Source organism: Hyperoodon ampullatus (assembly GCF_949752795.1).
Source record: "Hyperoodon ampullatus genome assembly, chromosome: 20".
Classification (NCBI taxonomy): domain Eukaryota; kingdom Metazoa; phylum Chordata; class Mammalia; order Artiodactyla; family Ziphiidae; genus Hyperoodon; species Hyperoodon ampullatus.
This window is the reverse complement of record NC_136933.1, coordinates 27,152,623-27,168,437: the sequence shown is the minus strand read 5'-3', so window position 1 is coordinate 27,168,437 and position 15,815 is coordinate 27,152,623. Positions and strand designations below refer to the sequence as shown.

Genomic DNA, 15,815 nt, shown 5'->3' with positions numbered 1-15,815 from the left:
TTTACAGTGTGATATCTTTTGACTTTGCTTGGCTTTTATGGACTTGATCTAAATTAATGAAGAAGTATTGGAGAAAAGTTTTATTATTTTGATTTACTGTCTTTCTCAATAATCTTCTATTAAAAAATGCAGCCCTTTGTAGATGTCATTTGCAACGCAGGTAAAATTAAAATGTTAGTCCTTGGTGCATTATGGTTGTGGTGGAAACTCTAGAATGTTGACTCCCATGTGTTCTCTGGCAACAGCTGTCATGTGTGGTCAACCTCCTCCAGTTCAAGATGGGAAGGTGGAAGGATCAGATTTACGCTGGGGCGCCAGCGTGAGCTACAGCTGCGCCCGGGGCTTCCAGCTCTCCCACCCCGCCATCCTCTCCTGCGAAGGCCGTGGCGTGTGGAAAGGAGACGTCCCCCAATGCCTGCGTAAGTCCTCTGGGAGAACTGGCTCCCGGTCTCATTTGCAAATCACCAACATGCACACCCGCGGTTACAGTCTGAGGAAAAGAGCCTGCGTGATTTATAGCCACCTTACAATAGGTAAAAATTCCAATTTGAGACTACACTGCCCATGGGCAGATTCTGTTCTTTTCATCATTTGTTGGTTTAATAGGGATACCTAGAGATTTAACAGAAACTAGTTAAACAAGTTTAGTAGGTTAAGCTAATCCAGGGACACAGAATGCGAACCGATGTCTCGATTGTTTTCTCCAGCTGTGTTCTGTGGAGACCCGGGCACACCCGCTGAGGGACGACTCAGTGGGAAAAGCTTCACCTATAGATCTGAAGTCTTCTTCCAGTGCAGATCTCCCTTCATCCTGGTGGGGTCGTCACGGAGAGTCTGCCAAGCAGACGGCACGTGGAGTGGCACACAGCCCACCTGCATCGGTACTGATGACATGACAGCCCTGAGGGGCTTGGGGATGAGGACATTTCATTTTAAAACGGACCATTTGTGGGCACATAGATAACGTTCTTATAGGTAATGCTCTGCGTAGGCGCTAATCAGCTACACTGATGGGCAGTCTCTCTTAAATCGTGCCAACTGAGTTGCAGTTCATGTTACGAGTCGCTTAAAAATCGCTCCCAGAGTCTATTCCTTACCCCAGTCCCTCTATCTCCTGCCCCTCTCAACCAACAGCTGCGTTCTTTAGGGGAAAGAGCGCTTTATGGAAGCTGCCACTATTGCTGTGGCACCAGAGGGACACCTGAGCCTTTGCTTTCCTGTCCCCCTGTCCCCCACTAAACTCTCTGCACCGCTGGCCACGGTAGAGAGGGCTGCAGGGACACTCGTGCTCTGTTGACTTTCCAACATGAAAATGAAACTCCAAGTCAGAAGACACTCTGTATGTGGCCTAACCCCTCATTTTTAGACCTAATCTCTGTCTCATAGAAAGGGTTCAGGTAGAAATGACAGTGGTCGAAAGTCACTCCATCAGGGGTACAGAGACCTGAATCCTCCATTCTCCACTCAGAGCCTCTTTTCCTCCTGCAGACTCAAGGTGATGGCCTGGGTCATTCTGCTCGCCCGGCTCTCCTGAGCACAAGACACGTAGCAAGCAATTAATGATTTATATCCTTGGTTGTTTTCTAAGAAATTAAATCATATCTACTTAATACAGTTTTTTGAGCTTACTCTTGTGGCACTTAAGATGTGCCAGGAGTACATTTTTGCACTGAAATCTAAAGATGTTTTAAAAACCACTTTTTACAAAAAATAGTCCTTTGTCACTACATTATTTACTCATGTGTATGTACATTTTTGTATATTAATTTATGAATGATGTTTTCAGTAAAAAATACATATTCAGGAACCAAAAAAATACACTGTTAGAAATAATTTCATTGAAGCACTGCCTTTTCTAGTTAATGTTTACTGCCATTTGGTTTAAACTATTGCTTTACTGTAGCTATTTCTGAAAAACCTTAAAAAAATGTTTTTCTTCCCCCATAGGTTTCTCTTGAAAACATACTTTTTAAAAAAAGTTATATTTTGTTTTCCCACTAGCAGTGGAAAGCAGCCATAGTAAAGCTGAAGTGCTCACTGATGGTGAAATACTACATTTTTTGGAAAATTATCACTGTTGGTCTACTATATGCTTCTGTTTCTAAGCATTAAGTATACTCCTCATTTTGAAATCTTGAAGAAAATTAATTCAGGACATTTGGAGTAATGTAATATATGGCAAAGGAGATGGTAATTAAATCCTTAAAAAATGATCATAATAGATAATTACTGAAGATAATGTACTATTAACCAACCAATACATCAGTGGAGAAAAACTAAACCAGAGAATGGAAAAGAATGTGCTTATTCTGATATAGAAAATAATACACAGAGCAATTCAGAGTCTGATAAAGCACTAAAAATTAATATCTAAAGAAAATATCTGAAAAAAAGGCAAAAAGAGCAATTTAATTTTAAACTTTTGTGCAAAACATCTTGCACATTTGACAAAACACAATTTTCTGAATTTCATGAGACCTGTTAGTAATAATGTTAGAATCCGGGTAATAACCATACCTGGTTCTCTAATTTTTGTTTTAATTGTGAATTTCAGATCCTGCTCACAACACCTGCCCAGACCCTGGTACTCCACAGTTTGGAATACAGAATAGCTCAAGAGGATACGAGGTTCTCCATTTTTATTTCACCATGTTTTTCTCTACGTTGAAATGAAACTGATACTTAAACATATGTGTGTTTTTATGTACCGTATTTGATTCAAGTTATATTTGCCCAAACAAAATCCATTCAGAGAGGATTTCTGCTTGTTATTTTAACTGTCAACACTGAGATAACTACATGTATCTTATTTACACAGTATTAACTGCTATATTAATCTCTATTTGAAAGCAGGCATATTTTTTGTATTTTTTGTCTGCTGAACTGACATAGCAAATCTCAAAGCAGGGTGACTTGCCACTGAAGAGCTACAAATAAAAAGACCCCATTTGGTGACCTGATAGAATAGGTGAATAGTATTAAATTCTAGAGACAAAAACAGAAGAAAATGCATTCAAGCCCCATAGTCTAGGGTTCCTGTATGGTATCTCTTCTCTGTATGATCTCTCATAACTCTAAGAGTGGTTAGCATGCTCAATATTGAATATTTTGAATGTTCATTTGACTTTTTAAATAAAAAGTACATTAACACGAATATTGAAGAAATACCTAAAGATGCAAAGTAATGAAGCTTGAAATACAATGTTTCAACCATCTTAAGTAATTGAGTGACTTCAGGGGTCTCTGATCAGATGGCTTTGAAAGCCAGAGCTAAATATGCACACTCTGTTAATTTAGAATAAAAGTCCTGTTAATTAAGAATAAAAGTCCTTTTAATAATTTAGAATAAAAGTCATTTTTCTTCAGCCACTTCTCCCTGTTTTTCCTGAAACTTAAAATGTTCTCGTTTGATTGGCCCTGATGCACACTGGCCCCTTCCTGATGGCCTTCATACACCCTGCCAAGGACATAGGTTAAAGCCAGCACATTTTATACTGGGGCTCACATGTGGCCTTGAAGGCTCAGGTAACATCTTCTGGCATGTAGACATGTAGGGCCAAATATATCGGAACACTGGAATATACTACATGTGTGTGTCGTTCTCACTGACTCATCATAAGAAACCCAAGTTTTGGTCACCCCTGGTTTCAGCAGTTCCTCACTGGGTTTCCCCTCCAGGTTGGAAGCATGGTGTTTTTCCGGTGCAGAAAAGGTTACCACGTTCAAGGTTCTACAACGCGAACTTGCCTGGCGAACCTGACGTGGAGCGGCATCCAGACAGAGTGCATCCGTAAGTGCGACCCCTGCTCGAGGTCGGCAGGGACCTGTCTGCTCTCCAGCAGCTGGGGAGTGTTTTACCTTCCCGGGAAGTAATGAGGAACTTATTTTTGTTTGTTTGATTGTTTTCAGTTCCCTAAACTCCTGTTTCTCAAAGTTTGATCCCCTGGAACCAGCAGCAGCTTCACCTGGGGTTCGGCTGAAATGCAAATCTTGAGCCGGATCCCATCCAGACCCACAGGACCTGAGGCTCTGGGGGCCAGGGGAGGGTGGAGTGCATAAGAGGGAGGGGTCCAGTCTATAGCACCCAGGCCCTCCAGGTGATACCGAGGCACTTAAGTCTGAGAAACTGCCCCAAACCAAAGATCAGTGGATAGCATAGTTAACATTCACGGAGAGAAAACCTATTTGTGCTGTTATTCTCCTAGTATGTTCATCTCAGGTTATTAAAGATCATGTGATACGTCAGCATATTAATAGAAATGTCTGAAGTGTTCTTTTCGTAGTCTATATATGAATCGATCATTCAAATAGTTACTTAGGACCAAATTTTATTCTGTGACTTAATCATGAGAATTAGGAGAAATGTTGTATGAATGATTAGTAATCAACTTTTCATCCTTTGCCAATTTAGTGCAACATAGTATCTCTTACTAGGTTAGACATAAAGACAAGTACGATGTTATACAAAAATCTTCTAATAGTATATAAGGTGTGATTTTTGTGTATTTATGTATCAGTACTATAAGATGTATATTTATTTCAAAGGTATCATCTCTATTCTGAATCTCTACTCAAATTATATATGGGGATATTATATAGAGAGATATTATATTGATACACACATGCACATCTATGTATGTATATACACATATGTGTGTGTGTTTGTGTGTGGAACTAATAGGTCTTCATTACCTTGAAAGTTTGCTGAAGTGCAAAATACTAGGATACTTAAAATGATTGCATTCATGATTTTAATAATGTAAACTTATAATAATCGGCCAAGTCCTTTATTTGACACATAACTATGCACTTTATAAAGAATAAGTTGAGATCTAAACATTACAACCTTATTTACTCATAAATGATATTTTTAAAGATAATAAGAATCTATATTTCAATTAATTTTCTAAACACACATCAAATTTTGACCAAAATTAATTATTCATTTAACTGAGCAGTAAATTTTCTAGTTGCCATTGGACAAAAATCAAAGCATATTTAAAAATACACTTTAATGTGTATGTGTTTAGTTTAAAGTACTGCTCTTTTAATAAAATTTAACATACTATTTATATTAATAGTATGTCAGAAGTGTTTATTTTATTTTTTTAGAAGTGTTTATTTTAAAGCTATGATTTCTATTCTAAATTTCTACACATAATTACACACATATATGTAGAGAAGGAGACAGATAGATAGATAGATGATAGATGTCAATAGATAGATAGGTGAATAGATAGAGAGAGAGCTGGCAAACACCAAGGCTTTGTTGTGCTGAAAGCTGCAGAGACCAGAATGTTGGTGATATGTACAGCTCCTGTATTCTCAGTTTTAAATGGTAGACTGATTTCATAGCCATTTCCAATTTTTTTGCTGTATTTCCTTAGACACATATGCTAAGGCTACAGTGGACTACTAATGGATTAAATCCCATTTCAGCTCACGCCTGCCGCCAGCCTGAAACGCCAGCCCATGCAGACGTGAGGGCCATCGACCTCCCCACTTTTGGTTACACCTTAGTGTACACCTGCCATCCGGGATTCTTCCTCGCGGGTGGATCTGAGCACAGGACGTGTAAAGCGGACATGAAATGGACAGGGAAGTCACCTGTCTGTAAAAGTAAGTCACTGGTGAGAAGTGAAAGTGGGTCCCTGCAGAGCAAGGATGAGTGTCAGTTGCCCGTCAGGCTAGTGTCCAGGTTTAAGACCCACAAGAAGTAGCATCTTGGAAGCAATGTCTGTCACCCCGACCAAATCCATGCTTAATGTGTGTGAGCTGTGTGTGTGCGAACATGTGTGTAGTCAGTGTTGACTACAGTAGTGGCACAGACTAAGGAGATATGCAGATTTCATTATTTGCAAATCACACTTTAAGCCAAAGAGAAACACATTTTGAGTTAAAAGGAAAATAATATACAGTATATTTTTGGAAAATGTATTCTTTAATGAAAATGGGCAAATATCACCAAATATTGGTGAATGTATAAAATTAAGTCTTACTTTTGAGACTACAAGCTATTTGGCGGTAAAATATAAGTTTATGTGTTCTTGACATTGGTTCTGCTTTTTAAAATTACAAAAGCAATAACACGGAAATGATGCATTAATGAACTCACAAACTTGTGTATTTACAAATAAGAGTAATAACTGAGTCAGATTTGATGGCAGCTAACCGTTCAGGTTCTCCACCATACCCTGCTTAGTCATGCAGCGAGGACAGCACAGACAGAAAGTACGGAGTGTGATAAAGCCTGTGCCTTTAGCTTTAGTTTCCTGGAGCCTGTCTGTAGCTCTCACGGTAGGAATAAAGACACTTATGTTTCCCTTGCACCTCTCTCTCAGAAATAGCAAAATACACACTTTAAAAAAGTGATAATTTGTAGTTTGATACAAAACTATAACAGCAAAGAGATTATGAGTTAAATCTAAGTTGATAGACCAAGTTAAACATTCTGCAGGGAAATATTTTGATGTTATTGACTGTTAACTTGAGAGTTCACTGATTGGGTTGGGGACCTGGAAACCTGAGAAGGGTTATGAAGTTGTAGTGATTTTGTATATTACCTTTCAGTTGGGGGCAGTAGATCCCAAACAGGAGTGACAAAGGGGTATAAACACCCTCATTTACAAGGCTCTCTGTTGTAACACACTAAATGGAAATGCGCATGTCAGATCCAGATTGATTTCCACTACAAACTCAGTTTTCCCACAAAAGCAAAGGATATTCTGCTGTGAATATAAGGGTTTAAAATGGATATGTGTAAGATATTCCTATTTTGTGCATTCAAGAAATCTGGAGAAAGGAACATTGCTTCAATTTGACATTTTTTTCAAACTTATTCGAAAATGTTTTTTGAAAGTGATAATTTGTCTTTTTACTTGTAGGTAAAGGAGTGAGAGAAGTTAATGAAACAGTTACTAAAACTCCAGGTTTGTATACCAGAACAGTTATAGATTTAAATCAAATAAAGTGATTTGTTCTCTACTATACTCTGTGCAGTGAAACAAATTTTAACATGCAAATTTCTGATTCCATTAGTCGGTGAACAAGTTAATGTTTCAATTATTTAAAACACCAAAAAGCCTACACAGATTCCTCTTTCTCTCATGGCTATGGCTTGTTAATGGAACAATACTTAAAAGGAGAACCTTTGTCCTTGTCACACGCTGTTTTATTAAAAGGTGCCTTAGGCATTTTGTAGGCAGAAATGGACATCAAGTATTGACCCAGAATGTGGTATAATGGAGAGCCTTATAAAGAGGGTTGTGATTCCTTCCTCCAAATGAGGAAGCTACAGTAAAGGACGCTTTATGACAGCATCAGCTGTGAATTCGAGCAATTCAAATGCAGGGCTCCATTTTCTTCCCCAAGTATCTCCGTAATTCAGACATCCTCTGCCTCCGAATATGTTAATTATCGCTTTTTGTTGTGTGTGGTACCTTGCTTAATGCTTGCCATAGCAGATGGGAAAGATGCAGTTTTATTTCCTAACAAAGATGTTCATTACTCCAAATCACCTGGCCTATTGTGTCTATGTTATAATTTAGAGAATATTTAAACAATACAATGTGTCCCCAAATTATAATGTAAGTCAAACTTTAAAAAAAAGTTTAACAGAAACAGAAAACATTTATAAATATATAAGGTCCCTTTTCTGGTGTTTTCCTTACTCAGGTTTTCGCACTTGTTTCTCAGACATAAAGCTCCATTCCAGGATCAGAGGTGGAAAGAGGATGTGGAATGCTGTAGTTAAGAAACAGTGCTGGGTTTTGCATTTAATTCTTAGATGAGGCAAAAAGTTCCAGCACAGTTAAAGGAATCCATCCAATGTACACCGTGAAGTATAAAATCTACCTTAAAAAAACCTTCTGGAGTATTCTATGTAAATGTTATTTATACATATCAAATACAGAAATCAGTGCTCTATACAAGCAACTTTTTCTTCAATAAAACGACACAGTCGGTGGTGGTGGTGCTGGTGCTGGTGGTGCTGTTGGTGGTGCTGGTGGTGCTGTTGGTGGTGGTGGTGGTGCTGGTGATGCTGGTGCTGTTGGTGGTGCTGTTGTTGTTGGTGCCAGTGCTGGTGGTGCTGGTGCTATTGATGGTGGTGCTGGTGGTGCTGGTGCTGGTGGTGTGTCTGTCCTGTTTGCTGCGGTGGTCGTGAAAAGTCTGCAGGCTCTTTCTGAAGCTGCAGACACCCCGTCAGCGTGCCTTACCCTCTCTGAAGGGAAGTGCTGATTCAACAGGGGTCTTTGTTTAGGAGGCACAACCTAGCACCTCCCCTGTCGGTGGTTACAGTACACTGCAAACCACCAGCAACAGGTCAGAGGACAGAGACCTGAAAAGATCATCTTCCACATCCCCGATGGTCACAGTGGGACACAGACCAGCCACTGGGCAGACCATCCAGGCCGACCCACTCAGATCCACCAACGAGAGGGACCTAAGTGCGAGGCCCAAACAAGTGCGTTCACAGCTCCAGTTGAGTGTATGCGTTCTGATTAGGGAAAACAATCTTGACGTTGTTTTAAAGGCTGTTTATTTTAGAAAAGGCTGACAAGGCATTTGGGGCTTGCTGATTAAGAGTGTGGCTCAGTGATGCTGCTGATGACGGGCAGACCTGTTCAGTGTCACTGATCAATCAGCAACTCTGTCAGATGCCTGTGTCATAGCTCCGCTTCAAACTTATTCAATTTTTAAAATTATTATTATTAGGAAGTTGGGTCCATCAAAGCCATAGGAAGTGATGACATCCGTTCTTCGACTCTTCTGTCACTAGGTGATGTCTTATAGGGTCAGCCTGTCTGGGAAGACGGGCAATGGCCAATGGGACTGGAAAGAAAAGGGGCACTGTGCTTTGTCCTCCTCACGTGTTGCTGTAAGTGCATTTGCTAAAAAATATGTTTAGGGAGACACAAATCTTTCTTTCTACCTAGGAAGTCCAGCAATACGTTCTGCCCAATTGCACTCATGGTGGATCTTGTCCAGTTAAACAATTTACACACATCATGAGACAAAAAGCAAATAGAAATTTAGTGGCATCATTGATATAGATTTATCTCAATTACCCTGTAAAATTTTATACCAATATTGTAAAAGTATCAGGATTTTATGCATATTTATTAGCAGAAATGTGAAAAATAATTTTTTTTCTAACCAGTGAAAAGAGAGAATAGCTCAATAATCTTTGCAAGAATTCCTGTCCCAGATGACTTGTAATGTTTTAAGAAGACTTTTTGCCTTTTGTTTCTGAACTTAAAAGATGCCATCTGACATCATTTAATCTAGCTTTCTTACCAACACTGGACTATTTTTTATAAGGAGATTAAAGAGTAGAAGAGAGAGATGAGAGATTGGCTCTACTTACAAAATAAAGACCTCAAGAAATAAAACATCTTTGTCTTCATACGCTGGGTGTGTGCAGTCATGGTGGTGCTTTGAAATGCAGGCTTTGTGAGGGCAGCAGGCTCCTGACAGACGCTGGCTGTCACTTCTTCTGAGCCTCCTAAGTCTTTCCAAAGTAAGTAGACTTAGACATTACATGAAGTATCAGTAGTGATTTTCCAGGTCAGTTTAATGTATTTATTAAGCCTGATACAATCTAACCTAATACTGGGAGTCCCACTTCACCCTACACTCTGGCCTTGCCAGACCTGGTAAAATAGGTGTGCGCTGGCATCTACAAGATTTTTCCGACCAGGTGACAGATGTGTATTTGCATCTCACAGTACTGTCCCTGCTCCCTGCTCGGGTCATGTGATTTTTACCCCTGCTGTGCAGGGACAGGCAGATAGACCATCTTTGTCTTCATCACTGTCACTGCTGTGCTGTCTTAATGAACAACGTTATACCTTCTGTGTATTAGGATGTCGAAGTGGAATTTTTCTGTGGGTGCTAACAGTCATCTTTTCTCCCCCACAGTTCCTTCAGACGTATTTTTCATCCATTCAGTGTGGAAGGGATATTATGAATATTTAGGGAAAAGACAGCCTGCAACCCTAACTGTTGACTGGTTCAACGCAACAAGCAGCAAGGTGAACGCAACCTTCGTGGAAGCCACCCAGGGGGAGCTGAAGTTGGCAGGTAGGTGCCGAGGGGTTTCACTAACCCTGATGTGAGCAGGGGCAGACCCTCCTGCTTCTCGCAGAGAGGGCACCAACGCGCGTTAAGTGCTGGTTAATGTTACCTTGGCTTTGCATCTGCTGCATCTCACTGGATCATCTCAGTAACCATGGCAGGGTGGTACTATTGTCTCATTTTAAAGACTACAAAACCAGTACAGAAAAGTGAATTAATGAGCTCAAGGTGACACACAGATCATCTTAAGTCAAAGATGTAAGATTTATGTCCAGATATTCATGTCTCCAGAATTCATTCTTTTGCTATTCTCTCTCTCTCTCTTTTAACTCATTTGCTCCTGGTGAGTTTTCATTGATGTATCTCAGTTAATAAAGCAATAGCTCTGATTTATATACCAGACACTATTTTAAGTGCTATATACATATTGTCCTTTTCGTTCTTACATCCATCTTGTGGTGTATTCTTTTTTTTTTTTTTAAGGGTGAGAATTGTACAAGGGAAAGGAGTCTTTAATTAATTAATTAATTTATTTATTTATGGCTGTGTTGGGTCTTCGTTTCTGTGCGAGGGCTTTCTCTAGTTGTGGCAAGCGGGGGCCACTCTTCATCGCGGTGCGCGGGCCTCTCACTATTGCGGCCTCTCTTGTTGCGGAACACAGGCTCCAGACACGCAGGCTCAGTAGTTGTGGCTCATGGGCCTAGTTGCTCTGTGGCATGTGGGATCTTCCCAGACCAGGGCTCGAGCCCGTGTCCCCTGCATTGGCAGGCAGATTCTCAACCACTGCGCCACCAGGGAAGCCCTTGTGGTGTATTCTTATTAAACACCTTTTTTTTTTTTTTTAAACTGATTAAAAAAGAGAGACACTCAGGGAAATTCAGTGGCCTTGCTAAGTGGATACGACAGAAGTAGGATTTGAGCTCTGCCATCAGAATCTCAGCGATTACATCTCGAGCCCAGGCTCTCACCAATAAGACACAGAATTACCTTCATGACTGAATCTAGTGCGTTTTGATTTTTCAGTTATCTCACTTCTGACAACCATGTGTCTTTTTCTGTAGACTGACTCCTGAAGGGATCAGACTCTGAGCTGTCCACAAGCTCCAGCACTGGTTCTGAACACCAAGGGGCCCCTGATGGCACCCGCACACTCACTAGTTACTAGACAGACATGGATTCATCTCTAGGAAGTGTGAGAGCAGGTCAGGACTTCTCCACGTCCCTCACGCCTTGCTTTCCTGCTTCCTTGGATGGGAAAACATCTAAAAATGGTACACATACTCTGGATTTAGGAAAAGAAAAATAATTCACACTTTTACACACATTTTTCACACACATTTTTAAACAGGTACATATTTATGAAGTCGTGGTCCAGGGGCCCCAAAATTGCTTTGCATCTTGACCCTGTGAATGTATAAATGATTTAGACTAGGTGCTCAAATCTAGTCCTGTGTCAGAATAAACCGAGACTTTGTAAAACATTCAGATTTCTTAGGCTCACCTATCTCCTTTAGATATTATTTCTCTTCGTGAAGTTTGGATTTTTTTTTTTTTCCCAAAGAAAATGCTTTAGTGTGATTTTGATGTAACTGATGCCCGTAGATAAGTGTTGGCAAATCTCTAGTTTGGATTTGGGAAAGCGGGTGGATCAAGGGTTGTTCTGGCTGAGTCCCAAGTGGATATAAGTCCATCTGCCATGTGCGTTCTCATGAGGAGGGAGTGTGGAAGAAGAAGGGAAACTAACGTCCACGGAGGGCCGGCTGGGGCCCCGGTGGTCTGCTGAGTTCTTTCACTTAATCACTGTAAAAGTTGCCTAATATATAGTTTATTTCTGCTGATAGTATATAGAAGTGGGGTTCAGAGTTTTAGAGGTTAACCTGGATACCAGAAGCACAGAGCTGCTGATGGACATGATGGAGCCCAACGTCAAGTCCTTAGGTGGTCCTTCTTGTCCGTGGGTCCCCTTCCATCCTGTGTGATGGGCCAGTGGAGACTCTTTCTGAGATGCTGGAGTTTCACTTCTCTAATGGGAGTTGCTGGGAATGAACTGCTGGAGTCCCTGAAGTGAACAGTGTGATTTTTCCCTTGAACCTGCCTCTCTACACAGAGGACATTTGGGTTCATTATTATTATTTAATATCTGTTTGTTTCTTTACTTATTTAGTTCCTCCTCTGAGTAGGGAACTAGCTGCAGCTACAAACACATTGTCCCCCTTGCCACACCGTGACACCCCCGGGCAGTACCACTCAGCAGTCACTCCAAGGAGCTCATGAGTAGCTAAGAGGTGTGACTGTCAATCACTTCACACCCAGGGTCTCACGGGCTCCACAAGTACGTCCATCACACTTTGGCCACCCTGCTGCTCATTTCATTTTAGTAAGTGCAATTCATCTGTATAAGTAGCTATATTTGGGGTTATTGTTTTGGTCTCTCTTTTTTTATATTGATTTAGAAATATTTATTTTTTCCCATGTTGAAATTTTATGATAATTTTGTCCTAACTCCCCATGTGTCTTTTCAGCATAGTTGTCTTTATCACAATTGTCATTTTTTAGTGATTCAATATTTTTTAAAATAAATTTATTTATTTATTTTTGGCTGCATTGGGTCTTTGTAGCTGCACAAGGGTTTTCTCTAGTTGCGGCAAGCAGGGGCTACTCTTCGTTGCGGTGCGCGGGCTTCTCACTGCGGTGGCTTCTGTTGTTGTGGAGCACGGGCTCTAGGTGTGCGGGCTTCAGTATTTGTGGCCCACGGGCTCAGTAGTTGTGGCTCGCGGGCTCTAGAGCGCAGACTCAGTAGTTGTGGCGCATGGGCTTAGTTGCTCCGCGGCATGTGGGATCTTCCCGGACCAGGGCTCGAACCCATGTCCCCTGCATTGGCAGGCAGATTCTTAACCACTATGCCACCGTGAAGCCCATGATTCAAGATTTTTATAGATGAATTTCCATTTAAAGTTATTATAAAATATTGGCTATATTCCCTGTGCTGTGCAATATATTCTTGTAGCTTGTTTAGTTCATACACAGTAGTTTAATCCCCCAGGTTATGGTCTATCTTTTTTCTACATACTCCTATCCTCAGAAGTGAGTAAAATATGAATAAAATGCTGGATTTAAAAAATCAATTAACTGGGGCCTCCCTGGTGGCGCAGTGGTTGGGAGTCCGCCTGCCGATGCAGGGGATGCGGGTTCGTGCCCCGGTCTGGGAGGATCCCATATGCCGCGGAGCGGCTGGGCCCGTGAGCCATGGCTGCTGGGCCTGCGCGTCCGGAGCCTGTGCTCCGCAACGGGAGAGGCCACAGCAGTGAGAGGCCCGCGTACCACAAAAAAAAAAAAAAAAAAAAAAAAAAAAAAAAAAAAAAATCAATTAACTGAATGCATATTACTTTTGTTCTTTCTGTGCGGTAAAGATGTTGAATTGAGTGAAATAGATGACACTGAAAGATAAGACAAGGACTTTCATAAGAAGTGATTTTTAGGAAAAAAGTACTGAAGCTAAAATTTAAAAATAAAAATATTAATCTCTGTGATTTAAAACGTTATCATCTCTGTACCATATTCCAAATCAAATGAATGCCTGCATTACTGACTCATAAGCATCCCCACGTTGTAAGAATAACCCCCTGATCCTTTCCTAGGCGTTTACAAGAAGGAAGAGGCCCACTTACTTCTGAAAGCTTTTCAAATTAAAGGCCCAGTGGATATTTTTGTCAGCAACTTTGAAAACGACAACTGGGGACTGGATGGTTACGTGAGTACTTCCTAGAAGGGTTTTCTAATCACCGCATCTGCGCAGAGCTGGGGGCACCAAGGGGGATTCCTTTCCGAGAGGACCTGGTCAGGTCCTGTCTGCCCCGTGAAAACTCAGCCAGCCCTCATCCCAGCTGCGTGGCCACTTCATCCCTTCATTGTATGATGGAAGAAACCTGTCTCTGAAATGAGAAACAAACTGGCCAGGAGCAAATGGGCTGTTCCTGCCAGAGAGCTTAGATCCAGACCACACCCCACCATAAGGGTGGGGACCAAACTCTCTCCAAGGCCACTGGTAACCACCCCGAAAGTTCTAAAAGGTAGCATCCCCAGATAAACAGAGACTTAAGACGCCCCCTTCACTTTCTTCCTTGCAAGTTAACCCTTTGCTTCTGCTTTAATTCATCACCTAACTCGAGGGTAAACGGCCTCACGTGAGGTACACGAGACAGTAGTTGTGACACAGTGAGTTTTACATAATGTAGGTTCTGACGTAATTCATATGTGTGTCCCCGTTTACCAAGGGTACTTAACCTATATATATGTTATAAAAAACTACTGTTTTTGAGATCAAAACAAGAGAGAGAATTTATTTGTTAGTTGAAGTTCATGTCTCTATTTTTCAATTTCTAACTATAAGTGGGTCACTTGAAGGAATGACAAATTTTTTTAAATAGTTAACCTTTACTTTCTAAATAGAAATAATATTTATATTATGATAAAAGAAGAGATTATCATTAATCCTTGTTATGCATTGTTTTTTCCTTTTCATGCATTATCAGGTATCATCCGGACTTGAACGAGGAGGATTTACTTTCCAAGGTGACATACATGGAAAAGATTTTGGGAAGTTCAAGCTGGAAAGGCAAGGTACGCTGCACTTACGTTGTTTTTCAAAGCATATATCAGGTTGGCCTTCAGATGATTAAGCTGAGTGTGATGGAAAGGGCATGACTCTGAAAGAAACAGAAACAAAAATAATGGGAGAGACTCACATATTTTACAGCTGGATGAAAAAAAACCCTTCTTTTGAATAGCAAAATAGACAATATCAGCTGCAATAAATATGCCAGACATGGAATTAATATACAGAGAGATATTTTGAAATAAGGGAAAAAAGCAAAGATGAAACACAATTAAAGAATAAACTAAATACATTACCTTAAGAAAATTATAAGACTAACTAAAATGTCCAACAAACTATTTTTAACTTCAAAAATATGTATTATGACAACAAAGATCATTTTCAGCTATGAGAATGTCAGCGTTTCTTAAAAATGATGTGGGGTGGACAGTAGCACCTGGGTGTTCATTTTTGGTGGGTGTATGAGTAGATGTGTACAATTTGATGGTATTCTTTCATCGACAGTTCTATCCCTAAAATTTTTAATCAGACAAGGGTGACCATTATTTTTTGCAAATTCAGGTATGTCTATATAGCAGGACTACTTTAAATAGTTGAAATTAGAAATAATCTGTGTATCTCACACATCTATCATAAATAAATTGCTTACATCAATAATTTTATACAATGTGTTACATTAAAGAGAAAACAATTTAATTCAGTATATCTCATTAAAGAAACAAAGATAACATATTGATGTGGAAAGGTGTTCACGGCTTAGTTATGAGAAAAAAGTTTGCTCTAGACAGACAGACGGGGCAAATATGCCTGTCTTCCTTCTTTATCTCTTTCTCAAATACTTGATTACGTCTCAGTAATCCAACAAGAAAAATGTATGAAAAACAATCACTAGATGTGAAGCTTACCTCATCTATGCACTAGTTTTGTAATCTAGGATGAATTATAATATTCTTGAGCCTATTTCTTCATCTGAAATCTCAGTAGAGAAGTCAGTTCCTGGTTGCTGTGAAGATTAAGAGTCAATATGAGGGTTTGCTTTATGCTAAAGCTCTTTTCACACATGTCTTTACTTGTGTTGCTACTAACACAGATGAGAAGATGCATTTTTTTGTAATGAGATGAG

The 15,815-nt window shown here is 40.2% G+C and overlaps 1 protein-coding gene across 1 annotated transcript in view; it reads left to right on the top strand.

Annotated features, from left to right (window-relative positions):
• The window catches only part of CSMD1 (CUB and Sushi multiple domains 1), a gene marked incomplete at its 3' end in the record, with an annotated part of 1,679,169 nt that overhangs the window by 1,657,737 nt on the left and 5,617 nt on the right, over positions 1–15,815 (top strand). The window contains exons 67-75 of the mRNA XM_079726547.1: positions 246–419; positions 708–881; positions 2,555–2,628; positions 3,679–3,790; positions 5,440–5,619; positions 6,885–6,929; positions 9,922–10,083; positions 13,716–13,828; positions 14,610–14,697. Of these exons, the coding sequence (XP_079582673.1) occupies positions 246–419; positions 708–881; positions 2,555–2,628; positions 3,679–3,790; positions 5,440–5,619; positions 6,885–6,929; positions 9,922–10,083; positions 13,716–13,828; positions 14,610–14,697 (1,122 nt within the window). The remainder of the gene's footprint in view (positions 1–245; positions 420–707; positions 882–2,554; positions 2,629–3,678; positions 3,791–5,439; positions 5,620–6,884; positions 6,930–9,921; positions 10,084–13,715; positions 13,829–14,609; positions 14,698–15,815) is intronic.